General features: G+C 37.8%; 1 protein-coding gene across 2 annotated transcripts; it reads left to right on the top strand.

The window, feature by feature from the left end:
* Nucleotides 1–897: 897 nt before the first annotated feature.
* Nucleotides 898–26,638, top strand: LOC308680608 (somatomedin-B and thrombospondin type-1 domain-containing protein). 2 transcript variants are annotated; one of them, XM_081348818.1, is made up of 5 exons: nt 898–1,314; nt 19,031–19,213; nt 21,568–21,658; nt 24,014–24,172; nt 25,532–26,638. In XM_081348818.1, exons 1-5 carry the CDS (start codon nt 1,086–1,088, stop codon nt 25,635–25,637), a joined length of 768 nt encoding a protein of 255 aa, XP_081204944.1. In that variant the 5' UTR covers nt 898–1,085; the 3' UTR covers nt 25,638–26,638. The 2 variants fall into 2 exon arrangements, with proteins under 2 accessions (XP_081204944.1, XP_081204943.1); XM_081348817.1 differs by having other exon boundaries at nt 941–1,314; nt 19,028–19,213.

Raw genomic sequence — 26,638 nt, 5'->3', positions numbered from 1 at the left:
TATTTGTATCTGAACTCAGATTAGCATCAAATGCTTTCGCAATACAAACGCACTGTTCCATCTGTTCTCTATTATGTGTTCTGTCAGATATTGTGATGTTTTTCCATCTTTGTCAGACAAACTGACTCCGTTACATGAATTAGCTGCTGGTACCAGCTCGTTCTCGCTCTCTGTGGGTGGTATTTCATAATCGCACCATAATCATATAATTATCACGTCCATCACCCATGACCGAAGTGAGAAAACAAACAGATGTTGCATAATAATAACAGCTCAGAGCGCTGATCTCAGGTCAGACCGGACACATTTGAAATGTCGGTAACACTTTACAATAAGGTTCATTAATTAGCATTAATTAATGTATTAACAATGAGCAATACATTTGTTACAGTATTTATTAATCTTTGTTAATGTTAGTTAATAAAAACGCAGCTGTTAATTGTTTCTTCATGTTAGTTCACAGTGCATTAACTAATGTTAACAAATACAAACTTTGATTTTAATAATGTATTAGTAAATGTTGAAATGAATATTAACTAAGATTAATAAAAGCTGTAGAAGTAGTGTTCATGTTAACTAAGATTAACTAATGAACCTAATGTGTTACCGATATGTCTGACCCTCAGTTCAGCTCATGCAAACTTTAGTGATGAATTGAATTAGAAGTGTTAGTTTTGCAGGGTGTCCAGAACCAGTTGCAAATCAATCAGGATGGCATTTTACCCACAACCCAAAGGTAACAAATATGCCCCAGATATTTAGGACATATGGGTGCAAAAAATACCCAGAAGTGAATTCATCTTTCTAATCCAACATTTGACATGTTTGATGATCTATTCTAGGCCTCAGACACCATGTTGATATGTGTAATTGCGTGCGCGTCCTGCAGGGGGCGCTGCGCGAGACGCGCGTCAGTCACTCAGCGCGCGCGCACCTTCAGCACAGATGAGCTTCTGCTGACTGGACTCGCGACGCTCACTCTGTTCTTCTGAAAGTGCGCACATTCGTGAGAAAGTTATTTTAAGTGTATTTTAAGTTATCTTTTGTGTCAGAGGAAGCCCGAATACGTTTTCTGAGGCGTCGTGATGATGATAATGATGGGAGCTCGTGTTTGTGCGGTGTTTGTGCTGGTAATGTGTGTGTCCGGAGTGTGTGAGGCGGGATGCGCAGATAGACCGACACCGAGATGCTGTCCGGGACGGAATAACGAGTGTGTGGAGAAGAGTGCGAGGAGAACCGTGTGTTACTGCGACACGTACTGCAGGAGGAGCGGGGACTGCTGTGATGATTATCAAACCGTGTGTCACATCTCAGGTGAGTCTGTTAAACACCGTCAACAGGAGCCGTTAACCTGCTTCACGTGACGTCACGCCGCGGTGATCGACGTGCGCGAATTATAACTTTAACGTTAAGTTAGTTGGTTTATCTCAAGCAATATCTTGCAAAATTTCTCAATGAATCCCAAAACTGTTATTTTTGGATTTTTTTTATGCCTGCTTTATAATAAATCTAATTATGTACTATGTAGATTTTTAGTTTTCAACCAAATTTTTTTTTACACGATATTTTTACGAAAACATTACTTGATTACAATTTCATCTTCTCTTCACCTAAAAAGCACTGAGTCAGCACATGTACAAACTCGCACGACATACACACTTTTTAGCTTAATTAATGTTTAAATTTCTTTTAATTTAAGTAATGCTCTCTTTCTTTCTTTCTTTCTTTCTTTCTCGTTAATTTTACTGTCTAGTTCTGGCAGTTGATTTTACTGTTCTTTATATTTATGTTATTCTTAATATTTATTGTTGTGTTCTAATTTTGTTGTTTCACACTGTAAACTGAATGTTCAAATAAAGCATATAAAAAAAATAAAAAAAGAATTATAACTTTAAAAAATATTAAAAACCCCTTTGACATATTTACTTGAAACACCACCTGATATTTTAGTTAACATTTCAATAATTTAACGTCACATTCGCGTCTGTTAATCGTCACGTGACATGCTATTTATTTTGTTTATTAGGTGTTTTTATCTACAAAAGTTTATATTTTTATGATTTAATTAATTATTAGCTTTTCATCAAGTTTAGGAAAACCTGGCTATAGAACAAAAAACGCTGAAGCTGAAGATTATAAAATAATCATAACACTCATCCATTTGACACATGCACTGTTTTCTAAATATTTCTGAAGTAATTATTTACTTCCAGCTGTATGCAAACAAAAACATTTTCACTTGTATTATTATTATTATTTTCAGTGGGTCAGTTTCTCACACAAAGCATCATACAACTTCAGAAAATTGGGAATATAGTGCACTAATCACATTAATAAGTGTTTTATGAACCGCTTAGATATTCTGCTAAACATCTCCTTTTGCATTTGACGGGACTAAAAACATGTTTTAAACAACATGAAGGTGAATAAATGATGACAGAAGTTGCTTGCTATTGAATAATTCAACTAAAAATTGAAATACTGTCATAATTTTTTTCAAAGGATGTTCTCAAATTTGGCTTTGAGAGAGAGACTCTCAAGGATTGAGGTTGATGGAGTATTGACAGCAATCAGCGGCTCAGAGACAGCTGGTTTCTCAGAGTAAATGGTGTGACGTGATGAGTGAAGTATGTGTGTTGGTGAACCATCATTATCTGTCTGTCTCTCATCTACTTCAACAGAACTCAGAAACAGCTTCAAGTACACCGTATGTATGTATATAAACAGTACATCCCATCATCGGCCCATGGCAGGAGCAGCATTCTGCTCTATATAAGGCAAAGCAATGTACAGACGAGAGGCTTTTATCTCTCTGTTTTGACTTTGTAGGAGGTCTTGAGCTTCTCAGGAGCTCAGAGTTGCTCAATCGTCTGTGTTTATGCTGTAAAACTGAGTCACTGAGACTTTAAAAGAACACGACGTCCAACAGGATTTGACCCCAAAACACTTCACTCACACTTATACATGTCTGAATGTTATTGCATTAGAATAGAGCACATCAAAGCGAGTGTGAATTTATTGAAAAGAAAGATGCACAAGCAAACTATTTCACAAAAATAAGTTTGTTTTGATATAAGCTTAACCCCTTAGCATAGATGGATGTAATTCGTGAATGCTTTGGAATAGAGATTTAATGTTGGTCTCTTTTTAAAGTGCCCTTATTATGCTATTGTTGTTGTGGAGTCTCCTACAACACGTTTACATGCAGCAAAGGTCAAAAAACATCACCAACATTTTCAGTGGTTCTCAAACGACTCGTCAGATGAATTAATCTCTTACCTATTACTTATCAATCTCAAATAGCTTACCGGGTGACGCCCACATTTCATACATTTTTGTCACAATATCATTTCTACCTCAAAACAGTCGCCAAATATGGAACTTTGTGTCTCAGATCTTTCCAACAATATGCGTTTTGTCAAGATTAGAAGCAATTTTGATTAAAAAATGTTGTAATATGAAACACGACAACGCCCACTAGGGGGAGGAGCCTGCTAAAAGGTTTTAACCCTCTGGTGCTGTTCGTAAGTTTTTGACTGAGAAATAATACGTTTTGGATTTTTAGAATTTTTGTATGATGTGAAACTTGGTACAGGTTTTTTTGTACTTGCTGTTTGAACACACATACAAAAATCATGAATCGAAAAGTTAAATTGTCCTGAACAAAATAGTCACACGCATTTCATCTAGTGGAAGCGTTTGGTACTGCGCACAAACAAAATCTTACTGAAAGTTCATTTTTTGAGATATCAACCTCAAATTTGGATCACAGCTTGTTTAGATTTATAGCTTTGATTTTCTCACAGTTTTAGAGAAAAACATATATTTCATCTAAAAAATTTAAATAGTTTTTTTTTTATACATTTTTCATAATAATAAACTTAAACTTCTATAACTAAAACTGTCAGTGTGTTTTTCTCTTCAGCAATAACCTAACCCTAACAGGTAGTAAATGGATCACAACTATTCCATAATTATAATTTAGTACCAAAATGTATTTATATAAAATACAAATTATTAAATAAAAACAAATTTAATTGAAATTTGGTCATTTTAGACTGCCATGCGAAGGGCACCACAGGGTTAAAGTACCGTTTCCATGTTAACGCAATGTCCGATTTCAAAACATATGTGTTTTTAGTTTTTAAGCTTTCAAATGATTCCTAATTTACGATGATTAGATTACTAAAATATGTGATAGGAAAAAATGCAATTAAAAGAGCATTAAGAGGTTAAAAGTTATACTTCTGAAAATGTGCACACTTCATCCCTTGTTTCGTTTCAGAGAGCTCAAATAAAGTCAACAGTTCACTTATCTATTCTTCTGATTCTCTGTCCAAGTTGGATGTTGTTGGCAGGTGTACTGTTGTCTTTGTGATCGGTCATCGGTGTCGTCGCTGTGCGGATTGTTTTTATTATGAGTAATATTGGACTGGACTGCAGGGATTCGGTTGGTTTTGGTTTGTACATGTCTCCAAATAACAGCTTGATCTGATTCATTCAGACATTCACTCCCTTACTCGTGATTACTGCCATGTGTGTGTGTGTGATTCAGCAGCAGACTTGATATATATAGCTGAGGAAAACAAATATGCAAAATATTTTCTAAAAGAAAAACAGCTCTCTGAACCCTGAAGCGGATTTATATGTGTGTTTGGGTGTGTATGGGCTGGGTTATATTGCTAAACAATCATAGCTTAGTATTTTTCAGATTTTTTTCCCCCACATTTGATTAATCTTGATATTCATGCATTTGCTCAGAATTCATATCAGTTTTATTTTCTATAAATAAGTTACATCAATCAACCACACAGCCATTGCTGCCAAGATGATTCAAAATCTTTTTGTAAAGGCCCTTTCACACCGGATACGTAACGAAAAAGCGAAACGAAAAAGCGAATAATTCGTGTGCGAATAGTTCGCGTCAAAACCTTTCACATCAGCCGCGACGCGAATTTGCGACGTCTGTGACGTTCAGAGAGCTTCAACATTCCAAAACCTTCGCGCCGACAGCTGAGAAAACATGGACACTTCATCATCATCATCCAGTGAAGACGAGCTTTTCATTTTCTTTAAAGGTGCATTAAGCAAGTCTCTGAGTTTTTGCAGAACTATGCCCCCTCTGGCGGCAAGTGAAACTGCAACCAGAAGTGTGCACGCTCACGGACAAAAGTTTTCTTTTTTTTATCTTACGTGGAGTTTGCGTTGGTGTTTGAAATGAACTATAAGCAGGTCTCTTACAATCCATCTTCTACGGAGAATGCCGGCGAATACACAAACCTGCCAGGCATAGCTATGTGAGCGTGCCGTGAACACGCATGACGTCACGCCCAGTCTAAAATTCCGGCCCGAATCCCTCTTATTTATTTTACATTACAGGATTATAGAGACAATCTCAGTGATTAGAGAAGGGCTCATTCAGCCCATCAGGCAATTGTTTAAGCATGTATGGGTTAGAAAACGGGTATATTTAACATGAAAAGTTGCTTAATGCACCTTTAAAAGACAGAAAAGAAGGTTTTGGGTGCACCCAATCTTAAAGAACAGAGAGTCTGAGGGGGAGTGTGCTAATGTGCAGTTTTTTTGCGTCTTCAACTAAACACAGTGTGTTTTGTAATGTCTACATGTAACACACGAAGTAAGTAAGTTAAAATCATTTGACTAGAAACTGTAGATACACACAAAGAATGTATAGTATACTTAAAGCAGCCCTAAATAGTCTCACATTTTGTTACATGTTCAAAGTAAACACGGTCTCTGTCTCTGTCTTTGACGATAATAGTGTTAGCTTTCTATCCCAAATGTAGTTTAGCCTGCTAGCCTACACAGCACAGGACTATACAACGACTAAAACTATCACACAACATACTCACAGTCGAGATAACCGAGTTGGTTGGCAATGCTACGCCACACATTGTCTTTCAAATCGTTGTCCTTGTAGTATGTGATTGGCTGAAGCCTTTTATGTCGCCACAAAAGCGACATCGAAGCGAAAAAAATAAAAGTCGTTTTTTCGCCGCAGCACATTCGCGTTCGGTGTGGAAGCACTCATTACATAAACAGCTGATCAAAAAATAAAAGCATTGCGCGAATTATTCGTGCGTCAAAATCGCGTCCAGTGTGAAAGGGCCTTTAGAATTAAATCCGTAAAAATCTCATTCAAAAATTTTCTCACACTAATTTTGGACCAATATAACAATGGAAACAAATGCACCGATATAATAATACAACAACATGTAGTAAAAAAAGAAGAAATATTTACCTACTAAAATATAATATGTTGTATTATAAAGTGTGTGTTTGAAAATACAGCAGTGTGTTTTTCATGAAGAAGGACGCCACATCAGCCACATGGACTGAACAAACACACAGTTTTGAGAGTGTAGGAATAGAGGTATAAAGAAACCCATTTCTTCCCCTTTCTCTCTCTCGAGTCTGGAGCAGGTTTCATCTAAAAGCTGCTCTTGATGTTCCCAGTAATTGTTCCCAGTCTTGGCTGTTATCTGACTTCAGATTCTGTTGTTCAAGGCTGTGGGTCATTTACAGCACAACGACTGTGTTCCGGAGGCTTTGGTTTTAGACAGGACCGGCTCATATTTAGGGATGGAATGATTACCGGTTTCACTATAAACCACGATAAAATGTACTGACGATTTGTATTATCGTTTAAAATTGAATTATCATTAAAAGCGTGTTTGATTATGGTGATTTTAATTACTCACTGTAAATCCTGTCCAGCCAGCAACAGGGTGACGCAGGCGCAGCGCGCTATGTTGTTGTTTTTGTTATTCGAGAAGGAATGGCGGAAGGCAGATTAATGTTTTAAATCTTACATGATCACAAAAATATTATCGAACTCAGTAAACAATAAATCAACTCTGATTTCATTTTCAATCATTCGAAAACGGAGACGAAAGACGGCAAGTTTTATTTGAATGAAACGAGAGAGCGCGTGCGCGTCCGTTTTAATACATGTGTTATAATGCGTTGCTATTGGCGACGGTCATTTTAAGGAAGGAAATGCCAGAGAATATAATCTTTCTTAAAAAAGTGCATAGAGCTGCTGGTTTTATTTGTTGTTTGTTGATTTTCAAATATAAAACTTGTTGAAATGTTTTCAGTGTGATGATCATCAGTTATTTTTGAACACTTTCATCTCGTTTTAACAAAACCGTGATAATATTCATAATCACAATAATTTTGGTAACTATTATCGTGAAATGAAATTTTCATACCGTCCCATCCCTACTTATATTATATATCATCTGACGGTAGGGCTGTCGCGATAACCGCAATATTGTAGTACCGCGCTACTGAACGGCCAACCGCAGAGGAATGCAAGTAACCGTAGCAACCGCGATATTTGCGTGTTTTCTTTTTTCGTAAGGCTATACGCTACCCTTCTTGTTATGAACTTCGTGCATGTGTATTGAATGTTAAATAAGTTAATAATGATAACAAGACATGGTGATTTGTACAGAGGCATTGTGGATTTGCACTTAAGCCTAAACAGACAGTGAATGAGAGAGATCAACTCATCTGCATCTTGTCTTCGAGGTCAAGTCATATATATATTTGTGTCCAAGGAAAGCGAAATATTTCTTGTGTTATCCTTTTAACGTTTAAGGGTATTTACCATGAATGGCATCAGCGGCAGCGCCGGTCAGCATTGCACTGCGCGAGGAAGCCGCGGGAAACAAAAATCAACGAGTCGCGCATTGAATCAATGCCATTGGTCTCTTCAGCGTTACCCATGCGACGCATTGCTGCTCAGCTGAGCCTTGGAAAGTGGAGCTCAAAGTTAAATAATTAGCACCTTGTTTCATTACTATCTTTTAATGAATCAGCGTTTTTGAACGTGTTCGTTGAATGAACGGTTTAATGACTCACTCAAAGACAGTCCGTTGCCGTGACAATGCTGAGTGACAGGCTTTCAATGGTTACTGGTTGGTTACTGAAAAAGTCCTCGTTTTTGTGCATGCTGACCACATCGTAACACTTATTTATATAGCAACAAATAAATAAAAATAAATAAATAAATGCCAATAATACTGCATTTTGCGCTATTGAGCCTCTCAAAATTACAGCAAGGGAAGATCCTTCACCGCGACAGCCCTATCTGACGGTAGTTTTAACTGCTAGAGAACTACACCAAGTGTTTCATAATGTCTAGCATTGATGTCGGACTTATCATGCATTTGCTATTAACAATATGAATCTTTATTTGAGTCCATCAAAAGCAAAAAAAGCAAGAAAATTGGTGCAACCTCCATTTGCCAAGATAACAGCTCTGGATCCTCTCCTATAATCCGTAATAATCAGGTTGATGGACATATAGCGAGAGATCTGGGACCATTCCTCCATGCAGAATCTCTCCAGATCCTTCAGATTCAGAGGTTCATGCTTGTGGACTCTTGTCTTCAGCTCATCCCACAGGTTTTTAATGGGGTTTGGGTCGGGGAATGCCGTGTCCATGGCTAAACCTTGCTGTGTCCATGTGCTAATATATCCAATGTATTATTATAGTAATAGGCCATGAGAGGCTGTAAGTTACTGTTATTTTAACGCGATTAAGGGGTTTTTAGGCAGTCTGTCACATCATACACCTCAAGGGACGTCCAGTCCTCATTATTATTATTATTATTAAGGTTTCACGGTTTGCATATGAGATCAGTTTTGAACTCTGATTTTACTCTGATGGATGGTGAAAGATGTGGCTTATACTGCGCTGTCTTTGCTGTGAGGTTAGTGTGTTGACACGAGTCTGTTTGATGTGTCTCAGGACAGAGTTTTTTGTCTCTGTGACAGATTCCTGAAACCGGAGGAATGCTGAGGAATATCTGCCGTGGGTTTGGTGGCCCTCGTAAACACCCGAGTGCTGTGAGAGAATAGTGTGTATGCGTGTGGCGTCACCGTCGGCAGGAGTGACTGCGGTCACACACACTGAGTGGCAGAATTTGTTTTCCGTGAAAAACACAAAACACATCTAAAACGGGAAAGAGCTTTGAGATTGACTACAACTAGATTTGACAAGAAATCTGAGGTATATTTTTACAGACTGCCGAAATATAAAGTACAGAGAAGCAAATGGATCGCTGCGATTCACAGAAACAACTGGACAGGTGGATTTGCAGTTATGATTTTGTCAGTATGCTGAATTTAGGGGTAAAATCACACCCTATATATTGCATTGACAAATCAATTAAATATTTAAGATCGTATATTCTGCATAAATGGATGTTTTTAAATAAACACTGACAAAAAAACTATTCGAGTTTTAAGGCTGGACGATATGATGATATATATGACATTGATATGAGTGATATGTATTTAGACCTATATTATATTTATATAAAGCGTTCACTGGCAAATTTGCTTTATGTTTTTCCTCTGCGTTGAAATCAGGCTCATATAAATGTCAGGAAACATGATTCCGGATACATGTCAATATCCACGGATCACTGGATCTTTGGTAAGTTGTAATAAACTTTATATCGAGTCCAACCTTTAGTTTAAATTGATAATTGATTATTTTACTCGCGGATTCACAGTTTCCCCTGTTAACTCCAGTCACTCCGCAGCTCTTCTGCCACTCAGTCCGGCTGAGGGAGTGTGTTCCAGCGGGAAAGTGACGTCAATGCATATCCTATAAGAGCGTGCGTGAACCATGAACAGGAACACGCTGGTGTACATGTGTGTTACCTGACTGAGTGATCTGGATATCTGCCCTTTTCACTTTTTATTTCATGGGTGTGTCATCTTGAGGAAAAACACATGTTCCTCCTCTGGCTCCTCTCTGTCCTCCCACATCATCTCCTGACGAGTCTATCGTTAATTAACACTGTTAATGTGTGCGCAGGTGTGTTGCTTTGGCTCTTCACAGTCTGTGTGCAATTGTGCATTTGCAGACTCCTACTGTTCTGTGTTTCACTGCCAGCTTTGCTTAAAACATTTTTGTGTGGCAATCAAATATGTGAGAGATTTCTGTAATATTTTCCTCCACATTTTGGGCAGGAATAGGGATTCATTCATGATTCTTTTATTTTAGACTGATTCCTTAAAAGGAATCACAGTTCTTGAAAAAGTTATTTTCAATAGCTTTTAACCAGGTATAACTTATCTACTGCATTGTTTGTATTGTCTTTCTATTTTGTCTGACTTTACGTGTATTATACACCACGTTGGGTCAACCAGGAGTTAAAGGTGCTTTATAAATAAAAGAAAGAACAAAGTGACACTTTACAACAAGGTCTCATTAACTAAAGCATTAATTAACAATGAATGGGCAATATACATTTGTTACAGTATTTATTAATCTTTGTTAACGCTAGTTAAAAAATACAACTGTTTAATGATAGTTAATTTTAGATCAGGTCCATTCAATAATATTAAAGTCCCTCTGCAGTCAATAATTGTATCCCTTAAAACTAATCTTTGATTACCAAAACGTTGATCTGATTGGTTACAAGGTAGTTTGTGACGTCAGAAACACTGGCGATTTCAAAGCGTGTTTTTCTTTGGTTCACTGCAGTTTAAGGAGAAAATACTCAGCAATGGTTTTGATTTATTAATTTGCACATGGTTTGTCTTAAAGCATATTAGAAACACCATATAGACATATAAACAATATTAAAAGCTGGACTTTCACCACTAGGGGACTGTAACAGATACAACTTTTGCTTGTAATACTGTATCAGTGAATGCTGAAATTAATGCATTAGAAGTATTTTTCAATGTTAGTTAATGTAAACTAATGTTGTTCACTAATGTTAACAAATGGATCCTTTTTGTAAAGTGTTACTGGAAACACATGGAGTGTCTGAAGAACGCAGGTGTTCAAGACCCGTTAATAGACCCGAATGTCACGAAAATCATTCGATTCCCAGGGAAAGCAAGAACTGATAACAATGTAAATGTTTCTTGAAATGCAATGTAAGTCGCTTTGGATAAAAGCATCTGCCAAATGCATAAATGTAAATGTAAAATGTCAATTAAAATCTGTCGGCCCTCAGGACCGCCAGTGACGGTCGGAGCGAGGGGAGGCTTCTGGGAACAGGGCACGAGGCATATCTGCAGAACTAATGCAGGGGAATGTGGGGAATTTGACAGGGCCTTTGTATGGAGGTGTGTGTTTGTGAGTGTGTTTGCGTTCATTGTGTTGAGATATGTCACTCTGGTGCGGAAGAACAGAAGAATGAGAATGAACCAACCGTGAGGTCAGAATGACATGAATGAAATACAGCAGTGATTCCCAACGAGGGATTCGTGTGTGTTCATGGATCAGCATGACTTTTGCGTTGTCAAACCTGTAACACTTTCAAGTAGATTTACTTTTACTTTTTATCCCGTAAAACTCAGCTTTGAACACCATGTGACATATTTAAACGTTTTAAAATATCTTGAATGTAACTCGACACCCTTGCCTCATTTAGTATTTGCGGTTCTATGAATATGCAAATTAGCCCCGCCTCCACTCACTCACACCAAAACATGTATGATTTTCTTTCTTTTGGGTAACATAATTGGAAGAATATTTGGAACCAAAGACATTGACTTTCATTACATGGACAAAAATATAATGGAAGTCAATAGGAACCGAGTCTGTTCAGTTACAAATATTCTTCCAGGTTTCTTCTTTTATGTTCCGCAAAAGAAAGAAAATGATGACAGAATGTTCATTTTCGGGTGGACTTTCCCTTTAAATTGCTATACAGATGTTATATGGTTTACATAAGTCTTTAGGGCTGGGAGAGTCGTACAACTTTAAATGTGCTTTGGATTTCTGTTATGAAACTCTGTTTTTCTTTAAGTCCATTTATACACCAGTAGTGGAAAACCCAGAACTATTTACTGCTCTGAGGGTCAAACGGCCTGTAAACAGCAATAAAAACTAGATTTACAGAGTTTTTAAGAATCTAGAGTGCACATCATCAAACAAACAAATTCATTGGTCTATTATAATTAAGTTTTGGTTTTATTTGCTCCTTGAGTGTGTACTGATGTGCGTTTTTGTTTTATATAATATAAGTGCAGTATTTTGTACATCAGTATTTCTATGTGGTTTACAGCTGCAGTCTGCATGTGCTCTACATTTGTGAGAACGGTGTGTGTGTGTGTGTGTGTGCTGTATATGTGTGAGTGATGCGTGCATGTGCACACACCTGATTGCATGTGTTTTCGTGTGGTTGGCATGTTCTGGTGGATAACATGAGCATGTGTCACATATACAGAGTTAATCCTAAAGACTTGCTCTAAAACTGCTTTTTGGGAACATATAGTATCCAGTCTAATCATAGCACTCCACTAGCTTGGAAAATAAATATTTTTACAGTGCAAATTTTTTAATAAAAGCAAATCCGCTAGGGCGAGGTCCCAAAAGGGAGCAAATGTCCATAGCCCCCATGTTAAAATGTCCGTTTTCACAGCATAAATTCATGTTTTTACAGGTTGGTCCCATGGACTTTTATTGTATTTTTCGATAGGTTCTGAGTGCCTGACAACCATGAGGGCTGTGAATTGTTTTCTAACTCGTTAGTTTAGATCGTATTTAGATATAAAATGTATGACAAATAAGGGCGTGGTTAACTTTGATTGACAGCTTGATTGACAGCTTAGGCTGCGCCAAGGAGAATGACAACATAAGAAGCGCCATTTTTTAATATACAGTTGAAATATAATACTATTGTTTTTGTATCATGAAATGTAGTTTTAAGAGTTTTTCAGGCGAGAATGTAGTTGTTTAAAGCTCAAATCTGTGGTTTATTTAAAGATTTATGAAAATTGTATCCAGTTGTGAGATCCAGCGATGACCGGGCGCTCGGCGCTCATGTACCCCGCCTGGAACAGCCTTTCCTCGGCTAGTCGTTCTGAGGTTTGCCGCTGACTCTGGCGTCTCTGTAGTGGTTAAACATGAGATATAATTCCTCTTGTGTATATCTAACGGGCGATTTTTGGTCTCGTGAATCTATAATTTGTTCCCTGGCCAATCGTTTTGGCTGAGGGGAAGTTTCATAACTTAATAAGTATTTAACTTTACCGTTGTATGGTTAGACTAAAGCGCTGACTTTGTATGTTTGACTGAATTGTTTGCTTTAGTAGTAGTAGTAGTAGTACATTTTACTTATACTTTTATAATGGCTAATATTGATAAAACTGAAATTTAACAAAAAGAGACTGGGTTGAGTTTTGTCATTTTAAATTTTAATACAACGAAGATGATCTGTAATGTTGTTTACTGCAACATCTGTTGTTTAGTACAAATGCACATATTGCCTGGACCATATTAAAATGTTTAATATTTTTATATTATATTTAAACGAAAAGAGGCAGGGTTGTGTTTTATATTTCGTTTTGTTATAAATAGGCTAACGTTATTGAATATAATCAATACGCGTTGCCTGAACCACATTTGTGTGGCTGTAATGTTTAAGATTTCTTTAAATTGAAACGAAAAGAGGCAGTGTGGTGTTTTATAACATATTTCGTTTTATTGTTGCCTAAAATATACATACAGAGATAACCGGAGTAGCAGAGCGAGCGGAGTGACGCGCCCTGTTCCATTTGCAGAATAACCGGACTCGCTTCCTTTACCCATATATGGATTGGCCAGAAAGTGGGCGGGGTTAGGATTTCCCAAGATTTTCCAAGATGGCGCCGCCCATACCCCCCATAAACGGCCTCAAAACCGTTCTTCAGAAAGTCTATGGGTGACGTCACATATTTTTTTGTCCATATTTTTTACAGTCTATGGTCCTTACATGCGCTTCGTGAGGCACACTAGCACACACACGCAAGGTCTCTCGCTCACTCGCTCTAGCTCGCTCGTTCTAGATTCCGGGAGATTTTAACTGATTTGCGGGAGCCGCTATCGACATGCGGGAGACTCCCGGAACTTCCGGGAGACTTGGGATGTCTGCTTTTACCACATCTCTCTATGGCAGGAATAGTAAGAGTAGTGAAGTCAGCATCAGTTATGGAGAGACAACCAAGACATTTAACTTCTCCTAGTTGGTGAAAATGTGCTTTAATAGCTTTAGTTTATTCGAGATTTATAGTAGTAATAATGAGTGAACCTTAAACCTAAATGTTTATTCCTTCTCCTCAATACAGGACACAAGCACTGCAGCCACTTTAGGGATCAGACTTGTGAAGCGGTCGGGGATCTTGTGTTCCTCTGACCCCCACATGAGAGCGCAGCTGTGTTACTGAGATCTAGACTCAACGTCGCTTGCTTTCTTCTCTGTTTGTGTGTGGTATGAGGTCGTGTGTGATGTCACTGCTCACAGCTGCTCACTGATGTACGGTTACAAACTCTAACGCGAGCTGGTGTACATTAAAGGGCACCTATTATGCCCCTTTTTACAAGATGTAATATTGGCCTTGGGTGTCCCCAGAATGCATTTGTGAAGTTTTAGCACAAAATACCCCACAGTTAATTTATTATAACCATTTGAAAATGTCATTTTTGGGGCCTGTTTTAAAAAGAGCTGTTTTGTGCGTACCACTTTAAATGTAAATGAGCTGCATATCCCCGCCCAGCTGCTGGACCTAGATGATGAAGAGACTCCGGCACAGAATAAACACGAATGAGAATGGACTAAACGTCTCGGAATGGTTATTTGATACATGTATGTAACTTACTTACAAAGTTTTAATCGCGTCCTCTTTGCAATTATGGATGTGCAACACACACACACACACACACACACACACACACACACACACACACGAACTGTGATAACGTTCGCGCAATTTTTTTAAACTACACACACACACACACACACACACACACAAATACTGTGATAACGTTTGCTAACGTTAAGTACAAACGATTTATTTATTTTTTTTCTTAAGGGGAGGGAGATAGACGTTTATATACTGTCTATGGAGATAGAGCAGACCTTAATTTATTTACATTTGTATTTGCTGCAAAAAAATGATAGCGTAGCCTACGTGACATAAAACAGTCTGACGTTGTTTGTTGAGACATCCTATGACGACGACAATAAATAGCTTTAGACGCATTTGTTGTTGAACTGGCTGACATCGATTGAAATGACTATTTGCTCAAAAATAATAAAATACACTTCTTCTGGAGGTGAAGTTGGATCGTGAACAGTAGGCAACGATCCACACTTGAGGATTAACTTCCTCTTTCACTAAACAGTCAGAAAATGATTCTTCTCGTATTTAGGAAGTTTAAGTGGCGCATTTTCTTCATTAATAAAATCCATCCGCTGCGTTTTCAGTGGCTCTGATGTCAGTGAAGACTAGTATGTCCATTCTTACATCCCACAACACACTTCTTAGGAGACATTACCGGCTGTCGCTGAGGATGCAGATCACCGAGGGCGGGGTCTATGCCAAAACCAGATGTCAATCAAATCACGTCGGTGGGGCTTAGCTCATTTCTACGTCACAATGAGGAAAATCTAGAACAGGGTGTTCTGAGACAGTGCTTATGATTTATTGAGATAGTAAAAAAACTACTGGATGGATTTTTATCATTCTAGGGTGGTTTTGCTCACACACTGCCAACACACATTTATGTTCAAACACCATGTAAAAGTGAATTTTGCATAATAGGTGCCCTTTAAACGCATGGTTGCAATAATATTTTTATTGATTTAAAGAAATTCTGTTCTGTTGACACCTTAATGTTGTGTGTAATTTAAACGGACAATTCTGTGTTAATTGATTTTTTTTTATTAAGTTGCTGTAACTGTAATTCAGTCGTCTTAAACATTTGAAATTGGGCTGTGGTTTTCTAGTTCCCAGCATGCTTTGCTTAGGGCTGGATTAGGAGAATAGAGTGGCACTGTGTAATTGATGTAATTTTGTAGGCCAACCCGGAAGCCATCATCATCACACTGGTTCCCTCGACAAAAACCCATTAGGATTTTTGCATTGGCTTTTGAATTATTGCAAAAAACAAGCTCCGTGACGAGCAAATGTTTATGATTATGAACAAATTATGTTTGTTCAGGGCTCAACATTAAGCCTTGTCGTGTGTTTGTTATTTGGACAATTCGCAAAGTTGCTTGTCCGGAAAAAATAGGATTTTTATATAGTTTTTTTTTTTCATAATATAATTTATTCTTTCACAATATTGCAGCTTTGCCTTATTTTAATCTGCATATTTGTGATATTTACCCCGAGGACTTTTTTTTAACCTTTATAAAGGGCATTTCCCCAGCAATCTTATTAAATATGATTCATCTTTAATTTTAAATTCTCAAATTTGATTTGTTCAATAAATTCAATTAGAATATGACACTATAGGGCTGTTACCAATCAAATTAATTTGCATTACTCTGAAAAATAATAACTGCATTAAACAATGTTAAGAGACTGTTTTAAATATATATTTTTTTAAATACAAATAAGAAATGTTGGAAAAATTATAGTTTTAAACATGAAACTAAACTACCAGTAGGTGGCGGCAAGTGACCGTCTTAATTGAGTCACTGAGTCATTCATTCAAACGATTCGTTCAAACGGCTAATTCATTCAAGAACAAGGCAGTTGTTTATAAATGGGTCATTGAATCTTCAATTCAACCGATTCGTTTGAAATGCTGAAACAAAAACATGGCTGTGAAAAGCGCTAGCCTGTGATCTTTGTTTGAAACTATTTTCGCTGCTGAATCAGAACAAAAACAGTAAAAGTTTTGTGTCTAAAATGGAAGTGACTTAAAATTAACTACTTGTTATTGAACTTTTGTATGAAATCAGTGTCACATTTTCAATGGTGATGGTATTCAGGAAGTGTGATGTTGCTTAACTCGATCATGTGTTATAAATATAAAAACCTCCACGTTTTTAAATATTAAATGAGTCTCTTTGTGTGTCCTGTTCTCATTTGTTTCCATTTCTCCTTGAGAGGCGCAACCTTACCATCAATATATTATACATTATTCAGCCTATTATTATCTACTATTGATCACAGTCATTCTCGCGTTTTAGTGATTCCCTAGTTATTTTTTGTTGTTGTTACTGACGCTTTAATCAGGCCGTCCCGGACAAGCGTTAATGTCGAGCCCTGTCAATGTACAATGTTGGTTGTTTCATTAGCAGTTGTCGTAACTCAAAAAGATTGATGCATTATTTTTTTGTTGATCCAAAGCATTTGTTCTTACACAGTGTCCTAACTACACGCAATGTGTCGCCGCGACACATGATAAAATGCCTCTTTTCCATGTTAATCAAAGTGTTTGTCCTAACCAGTTGCAACACGCAACGATTCTATGTTAGAAACAGTTTCTATTTTTCTGCGACGTCGCGCTGGAACAAACACAGAGTGAGGCAATGATGATCTCAGGTTCTGTTTATGTGCTTTATTTAATGCTAAAAGTGTGTCATGTGACTTTGAATATTATTTAGTGCTCCAGCTTTGTAGCTGTAAAAGCAACAATGGATAATTCACCTCAGATCTACAAATGAAACAAGAACGTTCAAACTTGGAACAAACATGTGTATTCTTTGACAAAGATTGTTTTAGTAACTCAGCCTATGTGTTTGAATAATGTTTAAATGGTGTAATATTTGTGAATTTGATTATGTAGCTACTTATCCATTTTCTTGCGATTGCCGTCAAGATTAATCTCAGGCAAAGAGTATAGAAGCCCAAGAGGCGAAACTCAATAGAACGCTCCATAGCAACAGTCGCCCCCATGACGTGACGGCGCGGCCGCCATTATGGACTGAAAACTGAAGGAAAACGCTGAAAAATTATGGGAGTCAATGGCACTGAAAAACTTAGCATAACAAAAACTTAATATAACTTAATTTTTTCTGGCCATCATATCTAAATATGAAAACAATTTAAAATACATTAATGAGGATGACCGACGTTAAATGACGTTAAATGACAGAAAATATACGTCTATGTGTTGGTTATGCATGGCCTAATTACCCTTAGGAAAATTGTATTTTGGGACAAAATATTACTATAGAAGTACTATAAGACTACTATAGAAATACTATAGTGGCTCTAGGATATTATAGAGGTATTACAGAGCATAACATACTTCTGTGATGTTCTGTAATACCTCTATAATATTTTAAAGCTGCTATAGTATTTATATAGTAGTCTTATCGTACTTCTGTAGTATGTCCCAAATTACTATAGTATTCCTATAAGATTACTATAATATTTTGTCCAAAAAAATACTATAAGATTCCTATAGTACTTTTTAGTAAGGGTTAGGGTATGTCCCCCACCGAATCGGCTTCATTAGCCTACCACTTACGGTTTGCAAAGATACAATTATAAAATTACTGCAAACCTTTAATCTATCAATATTTATGTTCTATTATGGATTTTCCTTGTTATATGAATAACAGAAATTCATGAAATAATATATATAGGCAGACACACAGTAATAAGATATTTATTCAAATGTTGATTTTGAAATTAGTGAACATCACCATATATATGATTTGGAAAAATGAATAAATAAATAACATTATAAATGAACATTTCTAAAGACTTTCCTTTTACATAGAATATCACAAAAATATTAACAACTTGTTTTTTCAACATCTTCAGTGAAAGTGCACACAGTGAACGTTTCAATGGCAAGAAAAAAAACAGTCTATGAATGTCCTATTAGAGGCGGAAAGGTACAAAAAAGATGTGCAATCTAGCAAGTGCACACATGAACTATAAACACCTACTAAAATGGATTTTGAAAATTGACTGGCGCTAACGATTTCAGCAGCTTTCAGTCCATAATGGCGGACGCGCCTCCGCAGCGCCATCTACAGACTGTTACCCATAACACAACAGAGTTTCGCCTCTTGGGCTTCTATACTCTTTGTCTCAGGTGCCGTGAGACTCCGCCCACACGCTGTTCTGACATTATTTGTCTCTGGAATCTTATCGCGTCTCGTCTCGTCTGGTTAGGACACGGTGTTAGAGTATACTTTAATACTCCATCGTTTCACTCTTGATAACTGAATGCATGTAAATGATTTGGTCGATTTAAAGAAAATGTCTGCTCCTCTCTCTCTCCTGTTCCTCTCAGCAGCTTTAGACTGTGAAGTCAGACAGTGGGGTCCCTGGTCTCCCTGTTCCTCCGTGTGTGGGACGGGAACTACAGAGCGAAGCCGACAGGTCTCCACACCCCCACGCAACGGAGGGACGCCCTGTCCCGATCTCAAACAGCGCAGAGGGTGTCTCTCGCACACTGAGGCCTGCAGTGCAGCTAAAGGTAATAAGACTAGTGCCGAATACGAAATCGCCCCCTATACCGTCAAATAGGGCGTTATTTGAGGGGACAGCCATTTGTAGTGGTGTCCGAAACCATAGTGGATGCTATTGAGTGCACTCATTCAATCCCACAATGCACTGCATTAACGAGTGCTTTGCTCAACGGCTGTCCGAATTGACCCTTTCGTTTTCAGTCACTCCTTCGAGTGAACAGTATTAGTGGACTGACGCAGGGAATAGTGAATGAGGGTTTAGGGGGCGCTTTCGGATTCAGCCTAGCTCACTTCTAAGGCAACATCCGAACTGCACTGGACCTCATGTCAGGGGTTCTGAGGGGTGGATGTCGTGATAGTTAGGTAAACTTCTATAGGGGTGAACGGAAACTGCAACAAGTATAATTTGTGAATATATTTTTAAAAAGCAGAATTATAAAACCTAACTTTGCATTGGGAGCATGCATATAATCCCTTATTACACGGCTCTGTGGAATACTTGATTCTGATTGGTCAACCGCTCCAAACAGATAACGCAGGCTCATCCGGGTCACTGAAGTCAGCAGCGCTATACGCCTGGAATTTTTTCTTCGTGGAAGTTTTGCGTTTGGTGAACTAATAAAATATTAAAACTCAGTTCGAATCAATATTTTGTGTACACTTACAGTTGTTTAATTATGCCATCCAGTATCGTGGACTCGCTCTCTCTCTTGTTTCATACAAACGAAGCTGCTGCCATTTTGTGACTATTGTTTTGTACACTGTTGAATTATAGATACAAACAGGTACAATTTTAAAACAATTTAATCTGAAATCAATATATTTTATCCCCATAATTATTTATGTAGCAAAATGCTGTGTAATAAGTGATATAAATGACTGTATACTGTATCTCTCAAATGTCCGTTTAGTTTGAACTTGCCACGCTGCAACTGCTCTCTCCGTGGAAGCGTTGCATTTAAAGACCTAATAATAATATATTTCAACTCAGATCAATATTTCATGTCTAATTATTTACTTATGTGGCAAGTAGCCGTGTAATAAGTGGGATAATGTACATCCAGACGGTGGTTCTCTCAAAATAAACCCCTTCAGGCTGATGGAAGACATTATCCCTTACTTAAAATTAGGGTTGCACGATATATCGGCCACCATATCGGTATCTGCAGATATATGTTTATATATATGTATATATCGTTATTAACCCGATAAGAAAATTTGGCTGATATATTAAAGCTGATAAATAAAGGAATATTTCGTTAAGCTGAGACTCTTCAGATGCGCACTGTTCACCATGATGGTTTGAATTGCTTGAAATATGATTTAAATCACTTAGAAAAGGAAAATACAGGGATACTCCAGTTTTTTTGGAAATAGACTCATTTTACAACTCCCCCAGAGTTAAACAGTTGAGTTTTACCGTTTTCGAATACATTCAGCCGAACTCCGGGTCTGGCGGTACCACTTTTAGCATAGCTTAGCATAGATCATTGAATCGGACAAGACCATTGGCATCTCTCTCAAAAAAATGAGCTGTAAAATGAGCCTATTTCCACAAAAAGTGGAGTATCCCTTTAAGTGCAACATAAGCAGCACAAGTCTGTCATATAGGCTACATAAAATTATACTGAGAACATCATTATAATTGTGTGATTGGGACATGGCTTTTAATGGTGAGACTTTAGTTTTTGTAATCAGGCTCTCAAAAAATTATATAAAAATTTGGATTCAGATTTATCGGCCAGTAGTATATCGGTTATCGGCTTTCAAATGTAAAGAATTATTGGTTATCGGGCAAAAGTTTTATATCGGTGCATCCCTACTTAAAATGCTATGTAGACAACACACTCGGTTTTTGAAACAACTAGTGTGTCAGTGTGTGTGATCCAGGATGAGATAAAGAGGATGAAAATGTGCGTTTGTTTATTGAACTGAAGTCAGTGTCAGTGCATGAGAATTCCCACATCGGTATTGCATTAAATCAGCACTAAATCATTCCACCTTCAGAGACATTTTACTACCTCTGTGTCTTTGAGCGCAGATGTGTTCAGCATTACTGTTATTTCAGCTGAGATCTCATAGTAAGACATTTGACTACAGACTAAATTTGGCAAATATATTCCCTCCCGCCTCCCATAATTATTTTAGATCGTTTTGTTTTTACCATTTTAATCACAAATGCATACGAATATCCCATAAATGTGTCTTTCAAGCAACATAAGCTCAAAAAAACTGCATGTATAATACAATATACACGTCTGTGTGTGTGTGTGTGTGTGTTTTGTGCTCTGGTGCTGTGTGTCGTCTCTGGAGGAGTTTAATTTGCTCTCTTTCATTATCTTGATCTCTTCCTCCTCTTTAGAGGTGGCCAAAATCCTGCCTGACTCATTCAAGCGGAACTTTAAGGACCCTTGGAGACGGCCGCACATGCTTATGAAGGAGGAGAAGAAGAGGTGAGAGCGATGGAACTGCAAATACACACTGTTTTGAAAAAGAACAGAACATTTACAGATAATTCAAACACATTCCCTTTAACCGAAGGTTGTGCAGAGAGTTTAGACATCAACAGTGTTGTCTAGACTTACAGTTACCCTCAGATCTAGAACAAGGTGAATTTGCCATTTGTTTGGATTATTGAAAGGATTCATACAAACCTGATATGTAGTGGATGTCTGTGTTTTGACGATCCAAGGATAATTGGAAAACTAAATGTAAATCTACTTACTACTGAAAGGTATCATCAAGATATTTGTGTTTGTATCCAGGGGTCGATGTGTAATCCTTAAAGTCGCATGAAATTTAAATTCAGCCTTTTTCATTTTCTATGTGCATGTTATAGAATTTATTCATTCATGTATACATTTTATTAAAAAAAATCACTTCCAGTGAAAAGACGGTCACGTTCATCTGAGTGCCACGCCCACTTCTCAACATCCAATCAACAACTGATATAGAACAACTGCATAGAAGTTGACTCGGATGTGCGTCACAATATGGAAGAAAAGATCTGTCACTTCTTCTGTTTTATCTTGACTTTAAAGGGATAGTTCTTCCCAATATGAAAACCCTGTCATCATTTACTCGCCCTCGATTCGTTCCAAACGTTGAAGTTAATCAGCAGCTTAGGGAACAGAGTTGTATGTACAATGAAAATTAATGGACACTGGGGAAGTAAATCTCCAAAAATGGCAAAAAAGTACCTTAAAATTGGGGATGCACAATATATCAGCCAACATATCGGTATAGGCCGATATATATGTTCATTTTTAATGTTATCGGCAAATATATCGGTTATCGGCTTTCAAATATAAAGAATTATCGGTAAAAGTTGTCTATAAAACTTGTACACTACATTCCAAGTTTTTTGGTGAGCCTTTGCTTTCAAATCTCAAATTCTTCTATATTCTTTACTATATAGCAAATAGTAAATGCGTGAACAAGTGACCAATTTCACATGCAGCTTTAGTGTCTTTTTATGGTGTTCAGATTCTAGAGAGCATTTGATTGGACAGAAAATCTGATAAGAATAATGTCATCAGTATTACCTGTAATTGATGGTAGAGAGCGACTGTTAATGTTGAGTTTTGCTTATGTATCATCTAAAACAAGTCTAAAAATATTAATACTAAAAGCAACAAAAAACGTTTTTCACAGGTTCTGTTTTCTGAGAACATCATCCTAAATCCACAATTTCATTTAAATGATTTTACGAGCCCATCCTTAAGTCACTTTATATCCCTTGTTACAACCTTAGAAACACCTGGCTGAGGCCAGGAAATTAGATCTGTGTGTGTGTGTGGGGGACATTAAGAGAATGAACGCGACGTGTGATCAGTGAGCAGATAATGAGGAGTTAAATAGCAGGTGCAGGTTCAAATGAACTGAGATTAAACGACTATCTGAGGCTCCTTCTAAGCAGCACACACAGGAAATCCCAGAGCAAACCCTTTCATTAATCACAGGTGTTTAGTTTCAGCATGGTGTGTGTGTGTGTGTGTGTGCGCGTGAGAGAGAAAACATGCAGACCATGGAGGAGGAAAGAACACCACACAAGAAACACATCGCACTAATTAAATCCAGCTTGGGAAGGCCGACCTTTAACCTTATACTGCCTGAAACACGCATGCACACATAAAGGAAATATTATCGTGTATATACTGTAGAGACAGTTCCAAAAAGTGTTTAAGAGTTCTAGCGGAAATAAAACACAAAAAAACTCTTTTAATATTGTGTATGTGGTGTTTTTAATCCTCTTTAACACAAACCATGTGTAAGTTCATAAGTCGACACCATTGCTGAGTATTTCCTCCTTAAAACTGCAGTGAACCAAAGACAGTCTCAAAAACACGCTTTGAAATCGCTGGTGTTTCTGACGTCACAAACTACCTTGTAACCAATCAGATCAACGTGTGATCGTCAACCAGTGGATCTCTGAGCTGAGTGAGTGAGTGGAGGCGGGGCTCATTTGCATATTCATAGAACCGCGCATACTAAATGAGGCAAGGGTGTCGAGTTACATTCAAGATATTTTAAGGCATGAAGAATTTGTTTTCAAGGAAAAAAACATTTAAATGTGTCCTTTTGGTGATCAAAGATGAGTTTTAAGGGATAAAATTATTGACTAAAGGGGGACTTTAACAATTGGCGGACTGTGTATATTACAGGATTTCCCACATCTTCTGACCAGTCAATTTCCATGGCTTCTCTAGTTTTTAATTTCTGGTAATTTCGGTGGAAACACGGTTTTAGTTTGCAAATGGTGTTTTATGTGTCTAAATGTCCTCTCTCTCTCTCTGTGTCTGTTGCAGTTATTGTGTGCAGATGCGTGTGAAGCAGGCGAGCGCCGCGTGTAAAGTCAGACCGTGGAGTGCAGGTTTGGTCCGCGAACGTTCCGTGTGTGTCGAGTGTCAGAGCGACGCCATGGCGACCGATAACCGTTGCCGAGGAGACGGGCTGCTGAACATCAGGTACTTCAACTTCAACTTTTATTTATATATATAGCACATTTAATAGCAACGTTGTCACCCAAAGTGCTTCACAGTTATAACTAAAATCATGCCTAGCAAATGAAGGAATGACTACACACTCTTACGGCCCATTCACACCAAGAACGATAACTATAACGATAAATATATTCAGCGTCCACACCAACGAACAATAACGATCTTTTTATTCTAACCTGCACTGCGGTTTCAAAGTAGCGAAAACGTATGACCTGTCGCTGCTGTACGTTTGTCACCACTGTGTTCATGGACTTTTCAGTTAGTTGTCATTTGTCACATGTTCCTTTGTTCAGTTTCCCGCCACTAGTCTGTCTCCCTGGTTACCATCATTAGATTTGAAAATACGCCCAATGGAAACAAAAACTCTCATTTATCGCAAAAAGTTTCTGCTCGCATGAGGAGGTTTTTCAGGCAATTCGTAAAAGGAATATTTCGCAATACTGCACTGGAAACAGTTTTTGCGCATTTACAGTCACCTGACTTAGAAGGCGCGGTGTGTTTGGACAGAATACCAGACAGAGTTCTTTATTAAATTCATAAAAGACAAAAGAATGACAGAAATACTGGATTCTAAACCTCAAAGAAATGCCACAATCAAGACCTCGGAGCAGATCTGAGGGAGAAACACCCAGAAACACTCATATGAGCCACTCTCAAGTATAAGGGTCTTTCCTTGCCCATAATGCTTGGATAACACACATACGTCTCCATCCATTAATAATAATAATGGCAAGTGCATGGCTGTGATATATATAAACCTACAAACGTCCGTTGCCATGATTTTTGGAAAGATTTATCGCGAGAGGAAAAAATGATGCTTTAGTCGCATAACATCGGTTAGTGGAAACGCCGTCAATAGTTTTTTATCGCAAAAAAAAAACGCAAAAGTTTTGCGCAAATATGTAATGGAAACGCGCCTAATGTCGTCTGCCATTTTAAATGCACGAGAGCCGTTTAAATTCGAGTGGATTCTGATTGGCTTGTCAGTGTTTTATCGTTCGACAGCTGGAAAAATAATCGTTATGAAAGTGATCCCAACGATATCGTCCCTCATATCTTTATCGTTATAGTTGTGGTGTGAACTCTGCTATTCTTTAATACGGAGAACGATTTTTAGAACTATATCTTTATCGTTATCTTTATAGTAATCGTCCTTGGTGTGAACCGGGCCTTTAGACACACACACACCCTCACACAACTGTATAGTGAGATCAGTGTTGAGAGAAAATAAAGTTACTACTTCAATAAACAGAGTACGCTTAACTAAAAGGTACACATTGCACACGCAGACACGCTCTTTAACATGAATGTATTTTCCACCAGGACCTTCTGGGCCGCTGCGTCAGCACCCGGCTGCTCTGGGTCGTGGGTTCGAGAGTCTTCCACCGAGGACTGCCGGTGTCCGTCGTACTCCATGATCTTTGTCTGAACCAACACGACCTTTAAAGCTCATTTTGAGGGACAAGGGAGTCATTTCATGCCTTTTGAAGCCAAATTCTCTTCATCAAAAGTTAAGCAATGACGCCACAGCGTATCTGTCACCTTACTGTGTATCTGTGCCTCCAGCAAACCAACACACACAACCCTGTTTTTCCCAAGCTCTTCTATCTACCTCCGATTCCCAAAACGCACCCGTTTCCAATGCCTTATATTGTAGTTTTCACTCTGTACGGTTTCTCTACTCTTCTTGTCTGTCTTCTGATGAACTGTATTTATATACGTTTGAATGTATCTTCCATTTGTCAGTGTGTGTGTGTGTGTGTGTGTGTGTGTGCACCTCCAGTAATGGTTGCATGTTTTTGAACGCAAAACTTGTTTAATGCACGCGTCGCTGAAATACAAGCTAATGTATATGAATGTTTCTATTTGGTAGTATTTCAGTTTCTCGAGACTTCTTCTTTGCTCTTTGTCATGAGGTCTGGAAAGTGTCCTTTCACACTCTTGGACCGAAAGTCACTAGCGTTCAGTTTGTTTGCTTGGTCTGAAAGCTGTTTTCGAAAATTTTCCTGAAAATGGGATCGGGTTCCTGTGTTTGCTAGTGGTATAAAAGCCAAAACGGCCTAAATTGTGGTTGTGAACCGCATCTGATGACGTACAGTTTGCCCATGACGGTATAAATTAATTTCTCTTTGCTGCTTGTCTTTGCAGAAATTGTCTTTCCATTAAAATCCAATTTATTTTATTAAAATACATTTCCAATTTATTTATTATTACAGCATCTCTGACTTGAATATATAGTGACTCTCTCTCACACACACACATATAACATCAGGATTGCACCAAATAAAAGCTTTCTTTCTAGATTGCAAGTTCATTGTATTTTTTTCGCCTTTAAGTAATATTTCAACAGCTTGCGTTTTATTGATGCTCTTGTATGATTTTGTTATTGTTTTTACCATCACACATTAAACGGTCATATGTCTCACTTCA

The sequence above is a fragment of the Scardinius erythrophthalmus genome (assembly GCF_964197995.2).
Source record: "Scardinius erythrophthalmus genome assembly, chromosome: 20".
Classification (NCBI taxonomy): Eukaryota; Metazoa; Chordata; class Actinopteri; order Cypriniformes; family Leuciscidae; genus Scardinius; species Scardinius erythrophthalmus.
This window is presented reverse-complemented; position numbering and strand designations above follow the sequence as displayed.